Source organism: Argentina silus, assembly GCF_951799395.1.
Source record: "Argentina silus genome assembly, chromosome: 11".
In the NCBI taxonomy this organism is placed as follows: Eukaryota; Metazoa; Chordata; class Actinopteri; order Argentiniformes; family Argentinidae; genus Argentina; species Argentina silus.
Genome location: NC_139665.1, coordinates 8,500,048 through 8,522,836, shown reverse-complemented (window position 1 = coordinate 8,522,836; position 22,789 = coordinate 8,500,048). Strand labels below are relative to the sequence as shown.

At 43.8% G+C, this 22,789-nt stretch overlaps 1 protein-coding gene across 1 annotated transcript in view; it reads right to left on the bottom strand.

Moving 5' to 3' along the window:
- trpm1a (transient receptor potential cation channel, subfamily M, member 1a) overlaps positions 1 to 22,267 on the bottom strand; it is a gene marked incomplete at both ends in the record, with an annotated part of 25,610 nt that extends 3,343 nt beyond the window's left edge. The window contains 23 exons of the mRNA XM_083680578.1: positions 210 to 230; positions 2,777 to 2,951; positions 3,586 to 3,837; positions 4,349 to 4,477; positions 4,849 to 4,980; positions 5,066 to 5,197; positions 5,690 to 5,918; positions 6,563 to 6,858; positions 7,132 to 7,161; positions 7,272 to 7,412; positions 7,793 to 7,843; positions 9,210 to 9,344; positions 9,664 to 9,834; positions 10,177 to 10,277; positions 10,475 to 10,547; positions 12,692 to 12,815; positions 12,923 to 13,097; positions 13,939 to 14,110; positions 14,337 to 14,461; positions 14,732 to 14,945; positions 15,264 to 15,468; positions 16,176 to 16,252; positions 22,178 to 22,267. Of these exons, the coding sequence (XP_083536704.1) occupies positions 210 to 230; positions 2,777 to 2,951; positions 3,586 to 3,837; positions 4,349 to 4,477; positions 4,849 to 4,980; positions 5,066 to 5,197; positions 5,690 to 5,918; positions 6,563 to 6,858; positions 7,132 to 7,161; positions 7,272 to 7,412; positions 7,793 to 7,843; positions 9,210 to 9,344; positions 9,664 to 9,834; positions 10,177 to 10,277; positions 10,475 to 10,547; positions 12,692 to 12,815; positions 12,923 to 13,097; positions 13,939 to 14,110; positions 14,337 to 14,461; positions 14,732 to 14,945; positions 15,264 to 15,468; positions 16,176 to 16,252; positions 22,178 to 22,267 (3,250 nt within the window). The remainder of the gene's footprint in view (positions 1 to 209; positions 231 to 2,776; positions 2,952 to 3,585; positions 3,838 to 4,348; positions 4,478 to 4,848; positions 4,981 to 5,065; positions 5,198 to 5,689; positions 5,919 to 6,562; positions 6,859 to 7,131; positions 7,162 to 7,271; positions 7,413 to 7,792; positions 7,844 to 9,209; positions 9,345 to 9,663; positions 9,835 to 10,176; positions 10,278 to 10,474; positions 10,548 to 12,691; positions 12,816 to 12,922; positions 13,098 to 13,938; positions 14,111 to 14,336; positions 14,462 to 14,731; positions 14,946 to 15,263; positions 15,469 to 16,175; positions 16,253 to 22,177) is intronic.
- Positions 22,268 to 22,789: the final 522 nt, after the last annotated feature.

Genomic DNA, 22,789 nt, shown 5'->3' with positions numbered 1-22,789 from the left:
ATTAGGCTGATTTAGTCTTTAATATCCCTATCTAGAATCCAATGAATAATACCCATTATTGATGAAATATATGTAAAATGTGGTTAACTAGAATGAGCTGACCTGAATATATTTCCATGTGAATGACAGCAAATATGATTTTATCCACATTTTGTGTAGGCCTACTGTAAGGGTATATGTATAAGGGCATTGTACTGTACGATACTTACGATTGATTTCCATTGCATAGACTATCAATCAATGAAGCAAGGAAAGTGAAAACATATTAGAATAGACACAAAAGACAAAACAGAGAGCAGTACAACAACAACAACCAGGCAATCAACCAATTATCAGTAATCCCATCCCCCTTAAGCCCAGAGGACGACTGTTTTTTGTGTGACTTAGTCTAATGCAATAATAATAATAATAATAATAATATCATGATTCCATCCAATGTTTGGGTCAGTAGTTAAATGGATTATTTTGTATTTGTTTTTGTTTTGTGTTCACCTCACCTTTACTTATCCAGGTTAATCAGGTTTGGAGAGAGACCTGGTCAATCTGTAGTGTGTTGCATTTTAAAACGATTGCTTGAATTGTAATGTGATTACTATAATGTCATACTGTTTTCCTCTGGGCATAGGACAACAATAACACAACTTAGTGATGGCACTTCTAGCAGGCAGATGATCATCATAAAAGGAGAGCAATACATTCTATTTTCCATCAGTCGAAAACACTTTTGTTATTGTGGTAAATCATGATGGTGGTTTAATCATTAGCATACCATTTCTATACATACAAACAATGTAGCGATGTTAGCTTTATCAGTAGTAACTTACCATCAGTGAAATGTAATAAATTGAGCATTATAGTTCACATTACAAGTGAAACTGAATAAAGTCTGTTTGTCCTAACTTTGGACTCAATATTTGCACAATATGCAAATGAAGTCTCTTTCATACTTTAAACTTTCAAAAAACACAAAAGAGTTTAATTCCAAAATAATATATATCTATTTGCAAAATGATTGGACATGTTACTGTACATTTATCATTACATATCAAACTCCGAGAATATGATTATTATGTGAGAAAATTAAACATAGCTATTATCACGTCAAATGTATCATAAATGTTTTTCGGTCATGACAGCAATCATTTTATAGAAGAGTAAGTACACAAATGGTGGATATAGCATTTTGCAACTAAACTCTTCAAATGTTTACCATGTCTTGTCTTCATTATTCATATGGATGCATCAAAGCTCTTTGGTATCACTTGGAATGTATTGAGGGCTCTTCTTTGTATGGGTAAAAACAAACTGAGCTTTGAGTGAATATGCCAGCAGAGGGAGTAAAGGATTACACACACACACACACACACACACACACACACACACACACACACACACACACACACACACACACACACACACACACACACACACAGACACACAGACACACAGACACACAGACAGACAGACAGACAGACAGACAGACGCACGCACGCACGCACGCACGCACGCACACACGCATGCACACACGCACGCACACACACACACTGTAATCACAGTAATAGTCTGGGAGCAGGTGGAGGACAGGAGGAGAGGCAAAGCCACAGAGATCAAGATGGTAAGGTTACATATGAAGAGGGATGCACCATTGCTGTGTGGGATCACCCTCATCGTCCGACCAACAGAAGACCTTTCAACACGCCTGTAAAGGCCAATCATGTGCCAATATCCAGGGAAGCCCCGCCTCCCTCAGGTACATTACCTGGACACTGGACGCCATTTCCTCAGTCCAACACTGCTCTTCACCGAGCCCCAAAGGTCGGAATGGGACCTTCTTGTGTTGTATCTGGTTTCCCTCCTTCAGGGAACAGTGGTTACATAGTAACCTTACCTTCCCTTTCAGTCACTTCACCAGTGGTCTCTTTTGGTCAACCATGGCAGTTAAAAAAAAAATGTAAATCAGTTTTCTACTTATAATGATGCTTTATGCACCATTTTAAAGCACACTGTATACTGGCTTACAAGCCGAGGAACAACGTCCGTTGAGAAGGAGTAGGCTCTTTTTGGAATTTCTAAAAACCCATCAGAGACTGCTGATGGGCTACTAGCATCATTGTTTGTGGCTTGCTCCTCTGACTCTGCTGTCATCTATGCAGTTCCACGCGTCCTGCTGCACAGATTAGGATGATTAGGATGATTAGGTCGCTCTGCCTGTGGTTGGTTTAACCATGGCTAGATGCTAGTTAGCATAGCTGAGCAAGCAAAGAGTAGCTATGTAGCTGTGTAGCTAGCAGAGCATCTGAAAACTCAGGGAAGCAGAACTTTACACAAAACCGACAACCAGCGGAGGGAACATCCTCACTACCTATGAGGACAGTTAAATCGATAGGCAAAAGTGTGCAGTAAGAGAGTTTCGTAAAAAAAATATGTTAACACTTTGGCGTAGAGTGGGAAAGAGCAAAAAGAAAAACACAAATGGCGTCCAGTGTCTAGGTAATGCCATTGGCCTTTACAGTTGGGTTAAAAGGTCGTCAGCCGGTCTTGCAAGGAATCGACTGAAAGGGAACAAAACATTTCACTGGGTGAGACACGTGTGCCACACACACACATGCACACGCACACACACACACACACAAACACACACACAAACACACACACACACGCACGCACACACACAACGTGTGTGTGTACGAAACGATCACAAGATAAAGGAAATAGGAACTGATCATCCGCCCATGAAACAGGAAACAGGCAATCTTACTATGAACTCTAGTCTTACGGTCTATCGAGTCCGCAAACACTTCCCCGTAGATCATCCAGTAGGGCATGTAGAAGATGTTCCTGGCCAGCCGCCATGTTGGCTTCTCGTCGGGATGCAGGATGGCCTGTCGCGCCACGCCGAAGCTCATCAGCACCACCAGCATGATCACCACGAAGTACAGCATGTCAATCATCTAGAGGACAGCAGGGACATACAGTGCATCATTTATAACGCAGAGGAAAGATATTAACGTATTGGTATTCACTTATACTCTATTGATCAACAACTATTGTATGATTCCAACCACATAGACATTAGACTTGTTTCCTGATGAAGTACACAACATATTCCAGCCTAGGACGTTTTTCTCCATTGAACGGAACTGCAGTACATAGCTATCCTCAGTCAGCAGACAATTGTGGGCCAGATCTGGTCTCATGGTGGCACATATGACTGAGTACCGGAAACGGCAAGTATTACATGGGCCAGTGTTGGCAATTTGCTGTGGTCTAGCTCTGGTATGAAGAATGTGGCCCTGATACGTTTCTGTAGCTACTGGGCTATCTTTGGTCTGTGTGTGGTTGGGACCTGGGCCACATCCACATGCTGGCCAAGGTCTGGCCTTTTCATGGTAAAGACAAGGCTCAGGAATGGCAGCCAGAGCCGGCCCATTTCTGGCCCGGGGAACAAAGTTGGACCTGGGCCACATCCGGATGCCGGTATAAAACAGACGTGGGTCAGATCTTGGCTGCCATTACTCTGCTGACAGATGGGTCTTATCTCAGACACACAAAAAGTAAAGCACAAACAATCAAACCGAACCTCACCATTTTACCGATCATCATGACGTAGGGTCCCAGGTACTTATTGACTCCGAAGATGTCCAGGACGCGTATGTACCAGAAGATGATGTCGACGCAGTAGATGACGCGTCCGTAGCCCATGTAGGGTTCACTCTGCAGCCGCAGCAGCAGACCCATCAGGAAGACAGAAATGGCCGCCACGTCCGTGATGTTCCAGTACTCCTCCAGCCACACGTTGATCTTCTGCCTCAGCTTCCCCGGCTCGGACATCAGGATCTGGACCACAACAGAGAGGGGATTGAACCTTGCCCGATGTCAAACAGACTCCTAGATGCCCTTACCCCTCATGGTCTTATTTAGATCTGAGGGAATTGGACAGGTGTAAGTCATACGGTGATACTTGGTGGAAGTTTCGCCAGCTTCAGGAGGCAATTTTTTCAAATTGGAATCGTTAACTGCATGGGAGTGTAATGTGGTGAGACCGCTCTTCGTGTTGAATATTTTTTTCGAATAATCTAATATTCAATAGACTTCCAATGCACATTTGACCAGAAAGTGGTTCAGTTTGTGGTTATACGGTACACTGAAAACACTGTGATAATGAAATGCTACGTTGAGATATTCTGCTTCTGCTTTGTAAAATGTTTTTCACTTGGCCTCAAATAATCTTTGCAGCCCAATGACGGACTGTACCTGTCTGACTTTCTCCACTCCCAGAGTGATGATGTAATGGTATGTACCTGTCTGACTTTCTCCAGTCCCAGAGTGATGATGTAATGGTATGTACCTGTCTGACTTTCTCAAGTCCCAGAGTGATGATGTAAGAGATGACGATCCACTCCTGTAGTGAAGGCCAGCGCTCCATCTTGACCAGGATGATGTAGTTGTACAACATCAGGTACCCCAGGTAGGAGATCTGACAAGAGATAGATAAATAACCCTTTACTTTACCGTCCCGTAATTACCCAGAAACTACAGTAGCAATAGCAGTAGTAATGACATAACTATTACCTAGGAATACCTACCTCTTGGTTACTGGGGTGATATTCATCATAATAAATACCAGAAAACACAATAATATAATAACAACATAGTGACAACTAAGTAATAACATAGTACATACTACATAAATACCTGGGGTAAAAGGACTGTAAAATGAAACATTACCATTGCAAGAATTACTTAGGCCACAATATCCATTGGCACATGTTTCAAACATGTCTGAGGACACCCATTACAAGATAGAAGTTACTTCCATACAATAAGTCTATAGTCAAGTCTACTTGCAGTGTTGAACCAGAACTTGGTGAAAGGAGCGTTGTAGAACTCATAGATCTTCCGTCCAATGGGAACTCTCCTTTGTTTCTTCTGGCTGTCCTCTTCATCCCCCTTCTTAGACACAGCGTCGATGTTACTCTCCTGAAAGCACGCTCAATGGTCAATGTGTGTGTGTGTGTGTGTGTGTGTGTGTGTGTGTGGCAGAACTATGGTCGCCAGTGGTTACCTTGTTGGATTTGCTGTCATCGTCCTTCTCTTTACCATCTACGTTCTCTGATGAGGTGTGAGAGGTCACTTCTTCTCCGATGCGAAAATCCAAGAGGAGTATTGAAGGTGGAAAAACAATACCAAGAATCACCTGGAGGTCAAGGAAATAGGAAAGATTGAAAGGTTGAAAAATAATAACCTTTGAAGCAGTAGACAGATCTATGAACATCATACATTACCATGGGTGCTACATACTGTTGACCAACACATTCAGTAGTAAATCCTTAATTAGTTACCTTAATTAGTGCTTAGTTAATTACCTGTTCAATAATGTCAACCTACTTCATAGACCATGATGGTCTTGTTTGTGTGTGTGTGTGTGTGTGTGTGTGTGTATGTCGATGTGTGTGTGACAGAGTGTGTTTGTGTGTGTGTGTGTGTGTATGTGTATGCATGCGTGTTCAGTGTGTGTGTGTGTGTGTGTGTGTGTGTGTGTGTGTTCAGTGTGTGTGTCTGTGTGTGTGTGTGTGTGTGTGTGTGTGTGTTTATGTGTGTGTTTATGTGTTCATGTGTTGATGTGTGCAGGCTAGCTAGCTAGACAGACAAGACAGACAAGGCAGACAATGTGCAGTGTATAACCCACCTTAAACCCGTTGCTCTTGCCCATCCTCAGACAGCCCATCCACATGTCCGTCAGCAGCATCTGACTGCAGGTGTGGGCGATGAAGTCTCTGTGCTTGGCTGCCACCGCCAGCTTCAGACAGGTGGAGTTGCTCCAGTTCTTCAGCTCGTAGGTCAGGAGCTTCATGGCCACCTGCTCATCGTGTTTATAGGACTGGTCAAGCAGCTCATAGGCCAGCTGGCCAAACTCCCTGGGGAGGGAAGGGGAAGGGGGAACAACCGGTCAGACTGATGGGTGAGAGGCCTGGATGGTGGGCTGTGTTTGTGTTTCTGTGGCAGCTTTGCTATGGTCATGTACCAGGGAGGGAGAGGCTGGTGGAGGCAGAAATCGGAGGATGGGCTCATTGCAATGCGTGGAACGAGTACCATCCCTCATTCCATTCCATGCTTTACAATGAGCCCATCCTCCGATTTCTACCTCCACCAGCCTCCCCTGTCATGTACAGTATATTTAACAAGACATACATAGGTTTAGGCAAATCAGAAACAAAGGGGTCTCCAGGCTTGATTAGAGCTTGAGACTTGAGTTAGACAAGGTTTATTTTACACACATTCTAATGGGCTGCGGTGTCTGCTGTTGTTCAAGGCTTTAACTGTATTTATCAGTTGTCTCTGTTAAGAGCTCAATCATCTATGTTTTTCAGGTCTAAGCCAGGGGAGGCTGGTGGAGGTAGAAATCGGAGGACAGGCTCATTGTGATGGAAGCCCGTCCTCCGATTTCTACCTCCTCCAGCCTCCCCTGGTCTAAACCAAATACCGATGTAAAGTAAATACCGAAACAAACACACACTGAGGACACAAAGACTAGATAGAAGCTTTTTTAAGGGAAATTCACTTGGAGTTGTTTTCCAGGTCCTGGAAGATGTCGTCCACCAGGTCGCTCTGTGAAGACTCATGGGCCATGGCCTTGTACAGCTTACAGGCCACCAGGGCCTTCGCCATGGCCTCCTCGCCTCTCTTCCAGAGGAACAGCGCCATCTTCTGGCGCTTCATCAGTACTGCCCACACCATCAGCTCATGGAACGGGTACTGGAAGCGGCTGACCTCGGGGTCGTCCACGTCAATGTCGATCTCCTCTTCTTTCTTCTTCTTGTTTCTCTTTCCCTTGCCCTTTGGCCGTGGATCGTCATCCTAGTATGGATATGTTCAAATGTCAAGTGTTGCTACCAAGTTGACATTCATGCAGACATTAATTTTAACACAGACATCTGACCAATGAATCAATAATCACATCAGGAGAGGCTGGTGGAGGGAGAAATCAGAGGACGGCCTCATTGTAATTCATAGAATGGAACGATTCTGTGTGTTTGATACCATTCCTCATTCCATTCCATGCATTACAATGAGCCCGTCCACCAATTTCTGCCTCCACCAGCCTCTGAATGACAAAAAAGTGACTCTTACCTCCATTCCCAACAGTTTTAGAGCTTTTGGCTGTTGAGAAACAAAATAGAAAGGATGGCATCAATTTAAGTTAAGTAATTGCAGTAGTTGATTCTACTTTTGGTAAATGTTTCATATATAAAGTGTGAATATTCCCTTACTCTTTTTAACCCATAGAGGTTATTGTAAAGCGTGCGGAAGCTCTTCCTGGTATAGTTACAGCGGTAAGCTCCACCCATTAGGAACTCCAGAACCAATCCAATGTCTATCAAGGTGATCTGATAATCGGGTGGGAGATTTCCCTGAAATCCCAAACAATTACATGATTATTACATTGTTATTACAGTGTTATTACAATAACAACTATTACACAATGAACTGTAACACATAGTATAATACAACACATATGGGCTTTGATTGATCTTGACTGAACTTACATCTCAAATGATTTTTTGCTCTTTTTTATGTTGATGAAAGGATGACCAATAGCTTGAAATGCACCTAAATGATCTTATAGTTGTCAGGCTGTACATAAGCCCACAAGAATTGGATCACATTCTCTACAGCAATGTATGAATACTGTATTATATGATTAAAGAAACATTCCACAAATCCACAGTCCAAAAGGGTCTAGATATTACATGGTAGAATAATGATATTCAACATAAAAAGTCGTAACTACCTTTTTCACATCCCTCACTACGAAGTGCAGTGTATTTGTTGGCCCCAATCTCTGCAAAAATAAACAGATAATAATAATCATAATAATCATAATAATAATAATGATGATGCATTTATTTTGTATCACGCTTTTCTCAGTACTCAAAGACACTACATTCCATGGAGAGAACAAGAATAGATAGATAAATAAAAAGTAAAACAAAAGCACAGTCAGTAAAAACAACAATAAACATAGTTAAAGATTAAAAGCAAGTTTAAAAAGCAGGTTTTTAAGGGATCGTTTGAAGGAGCCATCAGATAAAAAAATAAAAAATAAACACATGCATATGGTACAATGGTAATAATCTCTCAAACTCAACCCCCGTCTAAAAGCAATAGAATGGTGACCCTACACATCACAATGGGCTTGCGTGCTCTTTAACTTAAGTGCATTTTATGGTTTAGCAGATTAAGATTACCACAAACCTCCACATTCAGAGGTTAAGCGTTATGATAATGGTATATACAACATTGACCTCTGGGGGATTTAGAATGAATGTTGACTAAAAACATTAAACGGAAACAACAGGTTAAAGAGGAAACATTTGCCACATAATTCATTTCTCTGTATTCGGATAAACCATTCGATTATGAAACTGTTCATTCATAGCATTCTCTGATACGATCTGCTGTTTTTTCGTAGAATAGATTCATTGTGAACAATGCTAGACTTTAACTATGGCAGTTAAGCTTAAGATGAGTAACATCCAGCAGGTTTTGGACACACAATGTCGAAAACATCTTGACAATACACAGTACTTGATGGAATATCTGGTGTTAATTCATTCATGGATTGAATTGAATCATATTTTTTCGTGCATTGAGATGATGACGGTGATGGATTGCATTTATATTGTGTTTTTCCAGCTGCATTTCCCCATGTGTAACCAGAGTGAAGACTCATGCTCACCCAGTCGAGGCTGGTGGAGGTAGAAATCAGAGGATGGGCTCATTGTGAAACATGTGATACCATTCCTCATTCCATTCCATTTCCATTTCCATTTCCATTTCCATTTATGGCATTTAGCAGATGCCTTTACCCAAAGCGACTTACAACAAATTTATTTGTTTAAGTATGTGAATCATCTATCCATCAGTCATCATAAGATAAAGTAATCAATGCTCAGACCAGGGGCCATAGGCAGTCACAATTGCTAGAAGAAGGACTTAAAAAAAAAAAAAAGTGTATATTAACAGGAGAGAAACTTGTACAGGGGGGTAGTGGGGGTGAAGAGGTCTTTAGGAGGGACCGTTAAGATGTAGCCTGAAGAGATGAGAGGGTCTTCAATCTACGGCCATGACCGTCCATGGAGGAATTCCATCCATTACAATGAGCCCGTCCTCCGATGTCTACCTCCACCAGCCTCCCCTCTACTCACTGTGTTGTAGAGCTCCTCTAGGCGGGGGATGGTGAGGAAGTGGTGGATATTGACCCCGTTCTCTATCAGCAGCTTCACAAAGTCCACCCTGTCCAACACCAGAGCGTCTATCATAGCCTGCTCCAGGGAGTTCACCTGTGGGAGGAAAACAAAGTTCATAGTAGTGATAATCACCAACTCACAATGCCCTCCCCATGACGTGAGGACGGGTTCATTGTAATGCATGGAATGGAACAAGGGATGGTATCAAGATTCAAGATTCAAGATTCAAGATTCTTTATTTGTCACGTGCATACAAGTATACAGTGAAATGCAAAAGTGACATTCATCAAATGTGATACCATGTTTGATACCATTCCTCATTCCATTCCATGCATTACAATAATGGTGGCTACATACTACCGGTATTGTATATATTGTGAATATTCTGACATAATCACAGCCAGTGGTTTACCCAGTTGAGCAGCTCCAGTTTCCGGGGGTCAGTCTCTTTGGGGGGTTCAGGTTTGGTCTTGCCCCCTTTGCCTTTCTTCCCACGGGCTTTCCCTTTACTTCCTCCATGGACGGTCATGGCCGGGGATTTGGGGTGGTCAGCGTTAGCGTTGGCGGGGAGGGCACTCACAGGCTGGCTCATACCACAGAGGTGAGATCGGAACACACAGAGCCATGGTTAGCATTTGGGGAGAGGGCTACCTTCATGACATAATTACTGGTTACTGTCCCAACATCTCTCTCTCTCTCTCTCTCTCTCTCTCTCTCTTTCTCTCTCTCTCTGTCTTTATCAAGGTTGAAATCAAACCCAACCTACAATACTTTCTAATGAGCACTGAGAGAGAGAGACTTATCATCATATCGATTTATTCAGGATGCAATAATACATTTATCAATTAGAACTTAACTGTATGATTTTTTAACAATTCTGGCATTGTGATATTCAATCAAAAATGGATCGGTCCCAGACACTCACAGGCCAGTGGTGTCCGTAGACAAAGATCTGACTGCGGGCGATGTCCACCCTGTTCCAGGCCAGGGCTAAACTCAGCTGGTCAGGGGCCGAGGCATTGGTGCCTGGAGTCACAACATCCCACACATTATTTGTTAGGACATCTTGGTCACCCTTTAGAAAGGCTAACATTGTACTGTAGTAACACCTAACATTGAATATCATTACGGCTATCAGAGTTTAAAAGAAGAATAGCTTAAAAAAAGAAAATCACAGCTGAATCCCTGTGACACAATGTACAGTATGTGTTCATTCAGTTTACCTTTGAGTAAGGCTGTCAATATGGACATCTCAATGTCCTGCTGTCCTTCTGAGCCCATACGAAACACTGTGATCTGCAAAGACACACCAGAGGGGTCAAGGGTCAAGACCTTTTTCAAGGGTTCAGTGGATACTTTTAAGTGGATCAGTTGAATGCTTAAAAAACATCTCAGATATATGTTTGAAACATACAGTAGTTCTCTGTGTATGTGCCATGCCATGTGGCATGATTAATCAGGGGAGTTTGGTGGAGGCAGAAATCGGAAGATGGGCTCATTGTAATCCATGGAATGGAATAAGGAATGGTATCAAATACATGTGTTTGATATAATTCCTCATTCCATTCCATACATTATAATGAGCCCGTCCTCCAATGTCTGCCTCCACCAGCCTCCACTGGAATTAATGTGTCCAAGGACAGCTGTACACCAGATATGTGATTTCCATTCCGCAGACAGGGGTGTGTGTGTCTATCTCATCAGCCGTTTGGCATTCCTTCTCCTCTAACTACATTAGTATGGATGCGTCAGAGATCAGACACTGCACACAGCCCTCTAACTGATGGACAGCACCAGTGTTGGGATAAGTGGAGTCAGCCCTTCATTGCGTATTGTGTTCAGAATAACAGGACCGGTCCTTGTTAGACCACGGACACACCCCGAATCACATTACAACGCAGCAGCTCTAGTCTCTGGCCTCCTTCTACCTCGAGAGTGAGTCTTTTTTGTTGTAAGCGTGAAGCGTTCCCTATGCAGAAAGATAGCAGGGCGGTCACATGCCTGTGTGGAATGCGGTCCTAATAACGTTGTTAAGTTTTTCCGTTGGTGCACAAGGCTGCGTTTGAGAGACGCTGCACTCACTGGATTGGTCTGGTGATGCAGGGATAATGAGCTACCTCACACAGCTCTACCACGGGGCCCTCTTGTCTACAATCCCCTCTTGTGAAACCATCCATACAGTATAACCCTGGGTTTCTCCTGCCCTATAAAACAGTCCAACTCACTACCGGAATCCCATAGATGTTAACCTACAGTCATAGTCATTCAGTGTGGAGTGAAATGGTTTGATTAAACGTGGACCCCGGTCTTTAGATATGAACCTATATTGTACATACTGTACCGTAACCTATCACCCACCAGTAGTTATGGCCTCTAGCTGTCGAGAGGGAGGCATTGTGAGATTAGGTGAAATGCAGGGTTGCAGACAGTGGTGGGAGAACAATGGAAAATCCCTCTTAAGCTGTAAAGCTGAAGCTTTACTCCGTGCACCAGTAATACTGCGCCAGCAACTGCTGTAAGAACATAGGTGATTGATTGCATCAATATGATGTAACTGTTCAAAAGAGTTGATGCCACAGTACTCAGAGAAACCAAATGTTGTAATACTGATGATGGTATATGAGGTTATTGTCCTCTTCATTCATTGGATGCAGGTTTCATGATGGAGATTGGTTGTGACAGGTCTTGTTAAATAGTGTTGTTGGGGTTACGTTTTTGAATGATGGGGACAGATGATTATTATAACACACTTGAAATCCATCAGGGGTGGCTGGTGGAGGTCATTACAATGAGCCCGTCCTCCGATTTCTACCTCCACGAGCCTCCCCTGGTGTATTATCATCTGTGTGAGTACTTTAATGGAGATGATGAGATGGTGTGGTTGTCAGATGGATGCACAATGAATGACACAAGAATGACAATGGAAGACAGCATGAATGAATGACATCGTTTTATTGACAGATGAAAAAACATAAAGAAATTCACTTCTTCAAAAGCTTCACGCTACTCATCATCATCCTTTCAACGTATTCACATGACATGTGACCCATTAGGCTACCCAGAAATGACACTAGAAACACCCAAACTATCTAGGATAACTAAGAGCTGTCTTCCATGATTTCCCTGTAATCACAAGTGCCATTTTCTTCTTAGACCAGGGGAGGCTGGTGGAGGGAGACATCGGAGGATGGGCTCATTGCGGAATAAGGAATGATATGATTTGTATGCCAGGTTTGATACCATTCCTCATTCCATTCCAAGCATTACAATGAGGCCAGTCCTCCGATGTCTACCTCCACCAGAACTCCCCTGGTCAAAGAAGAAAATGGCACTTGTGATTACAGGGAAATCATGGAAGACAGCTCTTAGTTATCCGAGATAGTTTGGTGTTTCTGGTGTCATTTCTGCGTGCTGTCCACTGTCTTCCACTACAAACTCACCAACGCCCTTTTCTTCATACACTCCATGACCATGAGGAAGATCTGCTGGGCCTGACTCCGGTTGTAGTTGAACGTCTTCTGAATTGTCACCAGGAGCTGGTCTCTCACACTGTCACTCACTAACCTGAGGGAAGAAGAAGACAGGTGATATTAAACCACTGTCTAGGTGAAGAAGAAGCAGCCATTTTAGAACATATTAGAAAACGGCCATTTTGTGTTGGCCTTTCTCACCCGTCCTCCTCAGAGTATCTGTGTGCGAAGGAGAGGATGTCCGAGGCCCTTCCACTGCCGTCACAGACCACCACAGGGACCGGGGGGTCTTCTCTCAGGCTCTCCAGGGCAATGGAGATCACATTGGGACCCCCTTCCAGGATCAGACACACCAGAGGAACCCCCTGACCCAGACCTAGCAGAGCCAGACACAACCAAAACATACGATCACAAGGACAAAAAAGAAAGGGGAAAACAACTAAATTCAGTACATTTCAAAATGGTGGTTGTGGTTGGTGTTTGTAAGGACATGTGATGTGTTGGTTTGTTTCTACCCATATTCTTACGCAGTGTAGCATAGTCTTTACAGACCAGTGTGATATAACTATGTAGCTTGATGGATGCTAGCCCTCCACAGACCAGTGTGATGATGCTATAACTATGTAGCTAGGCGGATGCTAGCCTCTACAGACCAGTGTGATGATGCTATAACTATGTAGCTCGGCGGATGCTAGCGCTCACAGACCAGTGTGGTTGAAGTGAGTGGTGACAGCTGAGCATCCCTTTGCTGTCCCTGCCTTATCACAAGCCACAGGCATAGGATGACAAAGGGAAACCCACAGGTCACAGAAAGGTCAGACAGGTCACAGAAGGGTCAGAAGGTCAGGCACTCCAGGATACAGCAGACACACCGGGACTGATTGACTCTCTTGGACACATACTTCTCTTGAAAACACACTTCTTCACTAAACCTAGTCAACAGTGTATGACAGTGTTTATTATATAATAATGTATATTGTTTTGTCTCTGTGGTTTGTCTCCGCTCAACTTATTGAGCCCCGATTTACAGTACCTAATTTTCACCCCCCAAATAAATGTATTTTCAAAACATACAGTTGTAATAACATTTGGACAATCAAGTTTTGCAGGATACTTGGGGGGGTATCAAAGGAAAATGTGAAAAAAGACAATCCATGAAAGCTTGAAAATATGCGTGTCTGTCTCTGCCTGCCACCCAGTGTGTGTGACCGACTTACGTGTGTTGATCTTCTGTAAGGAGATGTGTTTCTCCAGCTGGCGGCGCAGACGGACCTCGGCTCCGTACTTCCCACACGTACCGTTGTCCGCCAGGATAAAGTGGGAATGGCTGCTGTTGAGGACGGACAGCTTGCTGAGAGGATTGGACATGGTCTGGTAAGGCCGCGTCACCTGGGTGGGGGGGTTGGGGGGGGGATAACATGCTTACCACCTCAACACGAAATACCTTGAAGAGACATTTCTGGTGGATTTACTGTAAGCTTCCAATGGAAAGATAATGTATTGTCGTCTCTATCTTATTGTCATGATTTGTTTTTGGCCACGTCGGTCATACTGTACATTGCAGAGCATCGTTGTAGATGTCAATTGTCAACTGTCAGTTCTCTCTGTGACTTACATCCCTACCAATGAGATCCTCTTTGTTCTCCACAATCCCCCAGGGGGCGATGCCGATGGCACACACCTTCCCTCTGGACTTGGAGGAATGGTCTTTCAGCGCATCGCCGACATGGCGGATCACCCCTGAGATACAAGAAGAGTATTGATCAGATTAGATGCATTTGAAGTTCATTTTCAATTGGATTTCTCATACACTGTATGGAGCCCACACGAATAAAGAATGATTATTGAACTCACTATATTCAAGTAAAGCAAACAACCAAAGAATTTACAATAAATGACAACAAACTATATCGATCGTACAGCAATCACAACCTCTCATACGATATTGTTAGATACATGAGTGATTCCTATTTGTTCCTGTGTGTGTAACACGTTTAGCTAGCTCAGTACCGGTGCTGACTCCCCCAGTGAAGATCCAGGCTCCGGTGGTGACTGCAGCCTTGATCAGTCCCTTCCCAAACACCTGCTTGAGTTTGGGCTGCAGATCAAAGTTCTGCAGGCCTCCGTGGACCGAGATGACCAGGGTGGGGAGTTCCAGCTGCCAGTCCTTCACCATCAGGTGCAGCAGGTTGTCTGGTTTAGAGTCGTAGGCCACTCTGATGTACTGTGGAGGAGATGGAGGAGAACAGGACTGATTAACAAGCAGGTTCAGAGAGTTATTCAAATGGGTTTCATTTCAAATAAAGGAAATGAAACTGTGTGTGTGTGTGTGTGTGTGTGTGTGTGTGTGTGTGTGTGTGTGTGTGTGTGTGTGTGTGTGTGTGTATGCGTGCGTGCGTGCGTGTGTGTGTGTGTGTGTGTGTGTGTGCGTGTGTGTGCATGTGTGTGTCTATGTGTGTGTGTGTGTGTCTGCATGTGTGTGTCTATGTGTGTGTGTGTGTGTGTGTGTGTGTGTGTGTGTGTCTATGTGTGTGTGTCGTACCATAGCCTTGTTAGCATGGCCGCCTCCCTGGAACTCGATGATGCCGTAGGAGTCGGTTGCAGAGGCCTGTGTGTGTTTGGGTACTGACCAGCGTTCCTGAGCTACCTCGACCTGAACCATCTGACTTATGACTTCCTCTGCCACTCTGGTCGTGGCCCCAGGGAGGATGGCCACATGCTGGTTCACCAACTGACCACAACTGCACCTGGAAGGGGAGACGGAAACATTCGTTTTTGGATTCAAACTTCACAGATGAATTGCACACAAATGAAACACACGTGAGAAAGAGAGTGAAGTCAAACATGTGCCAGAGGAGTAAGAATCCTAATGGGCTTGTTTAAGAATATCTCCCTCGTGATATGAGTTTCAGAAGATTCAGAGTGCTGATCCTAACAAAAACATAAAAGATTTATGGTTATCTAGTTATTTGGGAAGAATGAGATAAACGGCAAAACGTTTCGGCCCTCAGGGCCCAGATGAAAAATGAAAGAGAACTGAGTCTTCGCTGCGATGCTTCCACAATGCAGCATTGAGTCGCCCCGCTACAGACAGCTGCTGCCACGGATGCGTGCTCTGGAACATGTTTCACTCTCTGTTTGGGCTGAATGGGGTTTACATGCTAAGTCCTATGAAAACAGACACCATTTTGAGGGATTTGATACACATTATTAGATGTTGTTGATACTGGGTATTTGTTACTAGAGGGCATTTGCAGTATGGCAGAGTGGGAACATGATAAGCACTCTAAAATCACCAACGCCGGTTTAACTAGGTCAGCGAAAGCATGTTTTCTCCACATCAAATGATATTACCCTCAAATGGCTCAAAATGGATTGTGAAGCATATGGGTTGTCTAACGGAGGTAAATGTATTTCGAGTGATACCCAGGGCCACAGCACTATGGTTCATTACCTGTTGGGTTCCCTGCTGGGGAAGATTTGAATGCATTCCCTTTTCTGGAACGTCCTCTCAATCCAGACCTTTTGTGCCTGAGGGGGAAAAAAACAAGAAGATACAGTTGTGTATTTTCTTTATGTTTGTTCCCCTCATCTTCATATGGTTCTCTCTGTTTCCAGGGGAGGCTGGTGGAATGGAATGAGAATGAGAAATGGTACCAAACGTGTGTCTCATTCCATTCCATTCCTTACAATGTGCCCCTCCTGCGATGTCTACCTCCACCAGCCCCCCCCCCCCCCCCTCCCCCCCGGCTGTTTCCCTTAGTTTGAACAATGGACAATACGATCTGCAACATTACAGATAATCATCATATGACCGTCACACATCCATTACTGTCCATTATCTGCTTGTGACGCATAACCAAACACCAACTGTCCTGTTCCCTCCATTTACGTCAACGGAACGGGTAAGACCAACAACTGTGAACTCTCGGCGTTTCTATTGCGCAAGTACTGCACCAAATTTTTGTCTTTCTTGGCGCAACAAATCCTCTTATGGAGCCTGGAACCTAATCCTGCCGCCTAAATGCTCCGGGCAAAGAACGGGGACTAAAAGGCAGATACTTGTAATGACTCTGTACTATCACAGTGGGCTGTAGTGATTAACGGTGCACTCTGCGGTAGCAGCATTGACCAGAGTGTTCTGTCTGCTGCCCAGCACTTTGGGAAGTACATCCACTCTGGATAATGGTGGATTAAACACAAGTACCAACATATACTACCATAGATGCATGTTGGGTTCATTGATATAGAGGCTGGTAGAGGTAGAAATGGGAGGACGGGCGTGGTGTAATGAATGGAATGGAATGAGGGACGGTGTCAAACGTGTTTGATACGATTCTATGTGTTTGATACCATTCCTTATTCCATTCCATGCTTTACAATGAGCCCATCCTCCGATTTCTACCTCCACCAGCCTCCACTGATACACAGTATATATCATATACTGTGTTTCTGTACATAATGGAAACTAACACAACGGCTTAGCTTTGCTCAAGCATTTAATTTTTTACATTTATTTCAGAGACGGTCGGTCTTTCCATGGAAGCTAGTTACGGATAAAACAATCAGCCAAGTTCCAACAACTATCACACAACACAACCCCAACAAAAGAGAATAATCACAAGAAAGATGTCAAAACTGAGAGGACAGCCATTTTGATCTTGTTCCCTTGAGGTCCAATAGGCCTTCACATCATGAACATCATCAAGTGATTCCTGTGTTGTCTGTTCAGTTCTTATTGAAACCCAAGCATCAGCAAATCTCTTCAAATGTTTTTGAGCAAAAAGAGGATCAAGAGGAGGGTACAAAAAGAGAGTACAAAAACAGGATACAAAAACAGAAGAGGAGTGTAAAAAAAAAAATAGTTGGCCAAGACTCCTATGCCAATGCCCAATCCCAACTCTCCCCCCAGCCTGAGTAGCTGTAGTCTACCCACCGACTACAGGAGTTTGATAAAAACTGACCAACGCTTTTAAACTAATTTATTGTTATATTGAAACATATATGAAACATGTCCTGAATTCAAATTCCTCTTTTGGACATTGTTGAAGTCCATCTACACAAATACAGATGTTCCATGGTCCACAAATGTAAAGAAACATATTTTTAATCTAAACAATAGTAGTGATTAATAGTATGAACAATAGTATGAACACATACATTATTGCATGAGGAACACACCGTCCAAAAGTGGAAAAGTCAAAACACATCAAATATCAAAGAGGAAGATACCAAACTGATCCACTCAGAAACATCACCAAAAATACAATTCCACTTACCTCCTAATGAGCACCCAGTACCAGCTACAGGAGGAACAACCTTCTAGTCTAACCTCTAACCAACACTAGCAAAGACCTCCGTTCCTCACTCAGCTCCGCTCCCCCCAGTCCTCCAGCCTCAGTGAAGACCAACAGATATGGAACTACATCACTTTATGGAACAGGGCTCTTATGACCAGCATGTGAGCAGCCCCTTTGTTCAGACAGAGTCTTATGACTCCACTTCAAGGTAATCCTTTAAGGAGTCCCATGACCCAGCCATCTCCTCCTTGCACACTGGGTATTTCATCCTTGGCACAACAAATCTACTTTGAGAACCCCCGACCCTCCAAACACACACACACACACACACACACACACACACACACACACACACACGCACACACACACACACGCACACACACACACGCATGGACGCACGCACACACACACAAACGCACACATGCACACACACACACACACACAAACGCACACATGCACACACACACACACACACACACACAGAAACACAGCAACACAGAAACACACACACACACACACACACACACACACACACACATACACACACACACACACACACAGCAACACACACACACACACACACACACACACACACACACAAACACACACACACACACACACACACACACACACACACACACACACACACACTTCCTCTCTAATCTCTTGTCTCGAGAACTTTCCTCCCACTCTCTCTACAGTATATCTCTCTCCATGGTGTTGCAAAACACAGTTGTGATGTTGAAGAGAATGAGAGGGGGAGAGAGAGAGTGGAAGTATAACCCGTATGATGAACAAATATGGAGAGTAAGAAAAAGAGAAAGTAGAACAAAAGCATTGTAATGTTTTATTCTGCTATGTCACACCCCCTACTGCTCTATCTGAACTCTATTTGCATAATTGGGAGAATTGGACCCTGACTGGGATGTTTTGAAAAGGGTTCTTGTTGGGAAATTACAGAGCAGCATTGAAAGCCAGTCAATGCTGGTTGTAAACATATCTTTCCTTCTAGCTGTGTTGTTTTGGCCCACCATTAGCCAAGTGATGTCTGGGTTAGACAGCCAGAGACAGGGCCTGGGTTGGTATTTGCCTGTTCTCTTGGAAGTCCTTCAAATGAAAAGATTAAACCAAAATGTGTGTGTGTGTGTGTGTGTGTGTGTGCCCACGTGTGTACGTGCGTGCGCACACGTGTGTGTGTGTGTGTGTGTGTGTGTGTGTGTGTGTGTGTGTGTGTGTGTGTGTGTGTTGTGTGCATGAGTGCGTTCGTGCGTGCGTCCGTGCGTGCATCCATGTGTGTGTGTGTGTGTGTGTGTGTGTGTGTGTGTGTTTGGAGGGTCGTAGATTTGTTGTGCCAAGGATGAAATACCCAGTGTGTATTCCACTACTAAGCAAAAGGTATTCAGCATGTAATGAAAGGGGTAATGAATACAATAGACAATTGTAACAATGGGATTAGAATAAAGAAGGATTTGGCCTCTTGGGATTTAGACCTAGTAAAGAGATTATGAGAACATACTGTAGTAGAAAGGAACATTGTTATAATTATGAACAGTTAACTTCCATTTCTGAAGCTCATTGTAATATGATGATGACTTGCAAATGATCAGTGGTATAGCTCAGAAGTCTGCAGTAGCACATTTCCCAGTAGAAGACCTGGGTTCAGTAATACAGACATTAGTCTGTAAGTACAAATGGATTCATCAGAACCAGGGGAGGCTGGTGGTGGTAGAAATGTGAGGACGGTTTTATTGTAATGCATGAGGAATGGTATCAAACACTTGTTGGATAGCGTTCCTCATTCTGTTCCATGCATTGCAATGAGCCCATCCTGCAATTTCTACCCCCACCAGTCTCCCCTGATCAGAACAACCCGACATAAACTCCTAAAATTGGTCGCATCTGAAACATTGTCCCCATTGAGTGATTTCACAGCTGTGGGTGTTTTTTTAGAGGCAAGATATAATGTCTTATTGTCCTCTTAGGGGCTGAAAAAGCAGCGCGTTGGTCACATGAGTCCACCATGCCGTTGATTAGCCCTGAAATGATGTCAGGTGGTCTGGTAGGAAACACGTCTATCTGTGAGAGGGAGAAATACTGTGGTGGCTGATGGGATAAGTCTATTAAGAAGGCTTAATGTTTACTTCCTCAAATGTGTTTGAACCCGTGAAATACATATACATATATAGATCTGAAACACCCATAGCAATAGAATTCAATTGTGTTGTTAAGTGTAGTCACAAGTTCAGCGTTACTGCATATGTGTTCAATCAAACACGCTTCCCTTTCAGTCACATGCACACTTCCTTTCCAGAAAGGGGGAAATTTAGGGGGGTGGGGGACAGAGAGAGAGGGGAGGAGAGATAGATAGATTATGGAGATAGATTGAGAGAGAGAGAGAGAGAGAGAGAGAGAAAGGGAGAGAGAGAGAACAATATATGTAAGTGCAGGCCTGCCTCTGCAGCCTGTTTGCACTCCTTATAGGGATCATAGGTAGTATATGTGGGAAAAAAAACAGACAACTGAAGTTACATTCACTATCAAATTACATTTTGCAGTCCCTAAGGGGTCTGTTTTGATTTCCTTGTGCTCCACTTCTCTCCATATACTTCTGACTCCACTCTTTCCAAAGGAATGCAAATAAACCAGAAGGTAAACATTAGAAAACTATTATCTATTATTATCATTCATTCCCATGTAAATAACGAGTAAACAGCGGAAAATCAAAATAATTAAAACTAAACAAAGCGTGACACGGAGAGAGGCCTCCTGTTCGCTGTTCTGCAGATTATTACAGTTTATTGTCAGGCCTCGGTCTCCATTGTACGCCAGTTCAGTCAGGCCCTTATCATATTTCCATTTGAAACGATGGTGAAATCCTCCATACGAGTGTGATTATGGGCTCAGAGGGCCGGCTATTCACAGTGCAACAGGCAGAGAGCCAGAAACACAATACCACACCACTTAGGAAATGACACCTAAAGTCTATGAAATGATTACAGGAGGTTTTCTGATGATTTCTGATTTCATAATCTAATAGAAACAGAGACTTAACGAATGCAACACAGAGAAATAGCGAGGGTTCCTCATTGTTGGATTGACATACAGTAATAGAGATGTGTTTGTCTGGTCTACTCAGTGCTATACATCAGGGGGGAGGCTGGTGGAGGTAGAAATCGGAGGACAGGCTCATTGTAATGCATGGAATGGAATGAGGAATGGTATCACACACACACGTGTGTGTGATACTATTCCTCATTTCATGCATTACAATGAGCCCGTCCTTCTGCTGTACATAGCATGCGTTCTCTCTTTCCATTTACAGCCTTTTGCAAGAAACTGATCAGACATTCCATCCCTCAGTCATTGTCAGCTACACTGTGGATCAGTGGAGGCTGGTGGAGGTAGAAATTGGAGGACAGGCTCATTCCGTTCCATGGATTACAATCAGTCCGTCCACCGATTTGCTCCTCCACCAGCCTCCACTGCTCTGGATGTCATCTACAGTACAGTCTCCGACCCTCTCTAGGGCTTTCCTGACCCTCTTAACCATGATGGGACCTATGGTGTTTGATGTTATAGAAGCATCCTGAAGTGTGCATTATTGTTGTGTTAATCACATGAGAGTGGTAAATATGAGAAAGAATAAACGGCTTAATCTGGCCCAGCTGCTGTAAAGGACTCAACCCTTATAGGGCCCAGATAAACATGCAACACGAAATCACACACAATCAATCACATTGTTGCATGGCTCCCCCCTGACTGCATATGAGTACTGCAACGCATACAGTAAAATCATCACTTGAAGTATTATTCCATGATGTAGCGAAGGGTAGCGTAAAAAAAGCTACCGTACGCACAATAGTAGCTACTTTTAACATTAGCATTACGTGATTCATTTTCTCCGGTGTACACAAACGATCTGCTTATCTGAGACAGTGAGCAAAAAGTCGAAAGCCGTATCTGAGCCAAACAGAATGCTCAATGTCATTGAACTCACACAATTCCTCTTTACATTCCAGTCAGTGAGCAGATGTTCTTAAGCTGATTAACTTAAGATAAGTACATTCAACTGAACTTCACATTACATGAATGAACACCTGTTGATCACCTCAAGTTCAGTGGACATCACCATCACATGTATCGGGGAGTTTCTTACCCTCTGTGACCCGGAGGTGGTGCGTTTGAGGGAGGCTCGTTTGAAGGAACCGCCCATGACCCTCTTTGATCCAAAGCCCCTGTTCTCCATGAGTGCTTCTGCTTCGGCTGCTTCCCCTCAGACAGCTTCATCTACACAACTCAATGTCCCCCTCCTGTCCCCCCATCCAGCGGCCTCACACCCCATCACAACCACACCTGAAGTGACGCTCAGACAGAGCCATCTCCCACACACCACATAACAACTGATGCTAAGCTAAGCGAAGCTAAGACAGGGGCCCAACACTGGCAGGAATGGAGGAGCCTATACCACTGTAAAGCACCGTGGAACTCAGTCAAAGTCCCCTGGTCTCTCCCCCCTGATCTGTCCTCTGTCCTCAGTGTCCAGAAGTGAGAGCTCAACAGGCAGGCTGGACACATACGTAGATAGATAGACCCTCTTCCTCTCTCTTTTCCTCTCTGTAATCAGGCTTAATGGACATAGCAGGGCTTCGGGGGCAGGGCTGCTCTTTAATGGATGGATTTCATAAATGGTGATTGAAGGTAAATCTACTTTAGGACAACTCCAAACTAAGCCCGAAAAAAAAAGGCTTTCAGAAAGCGCTGATGTAAC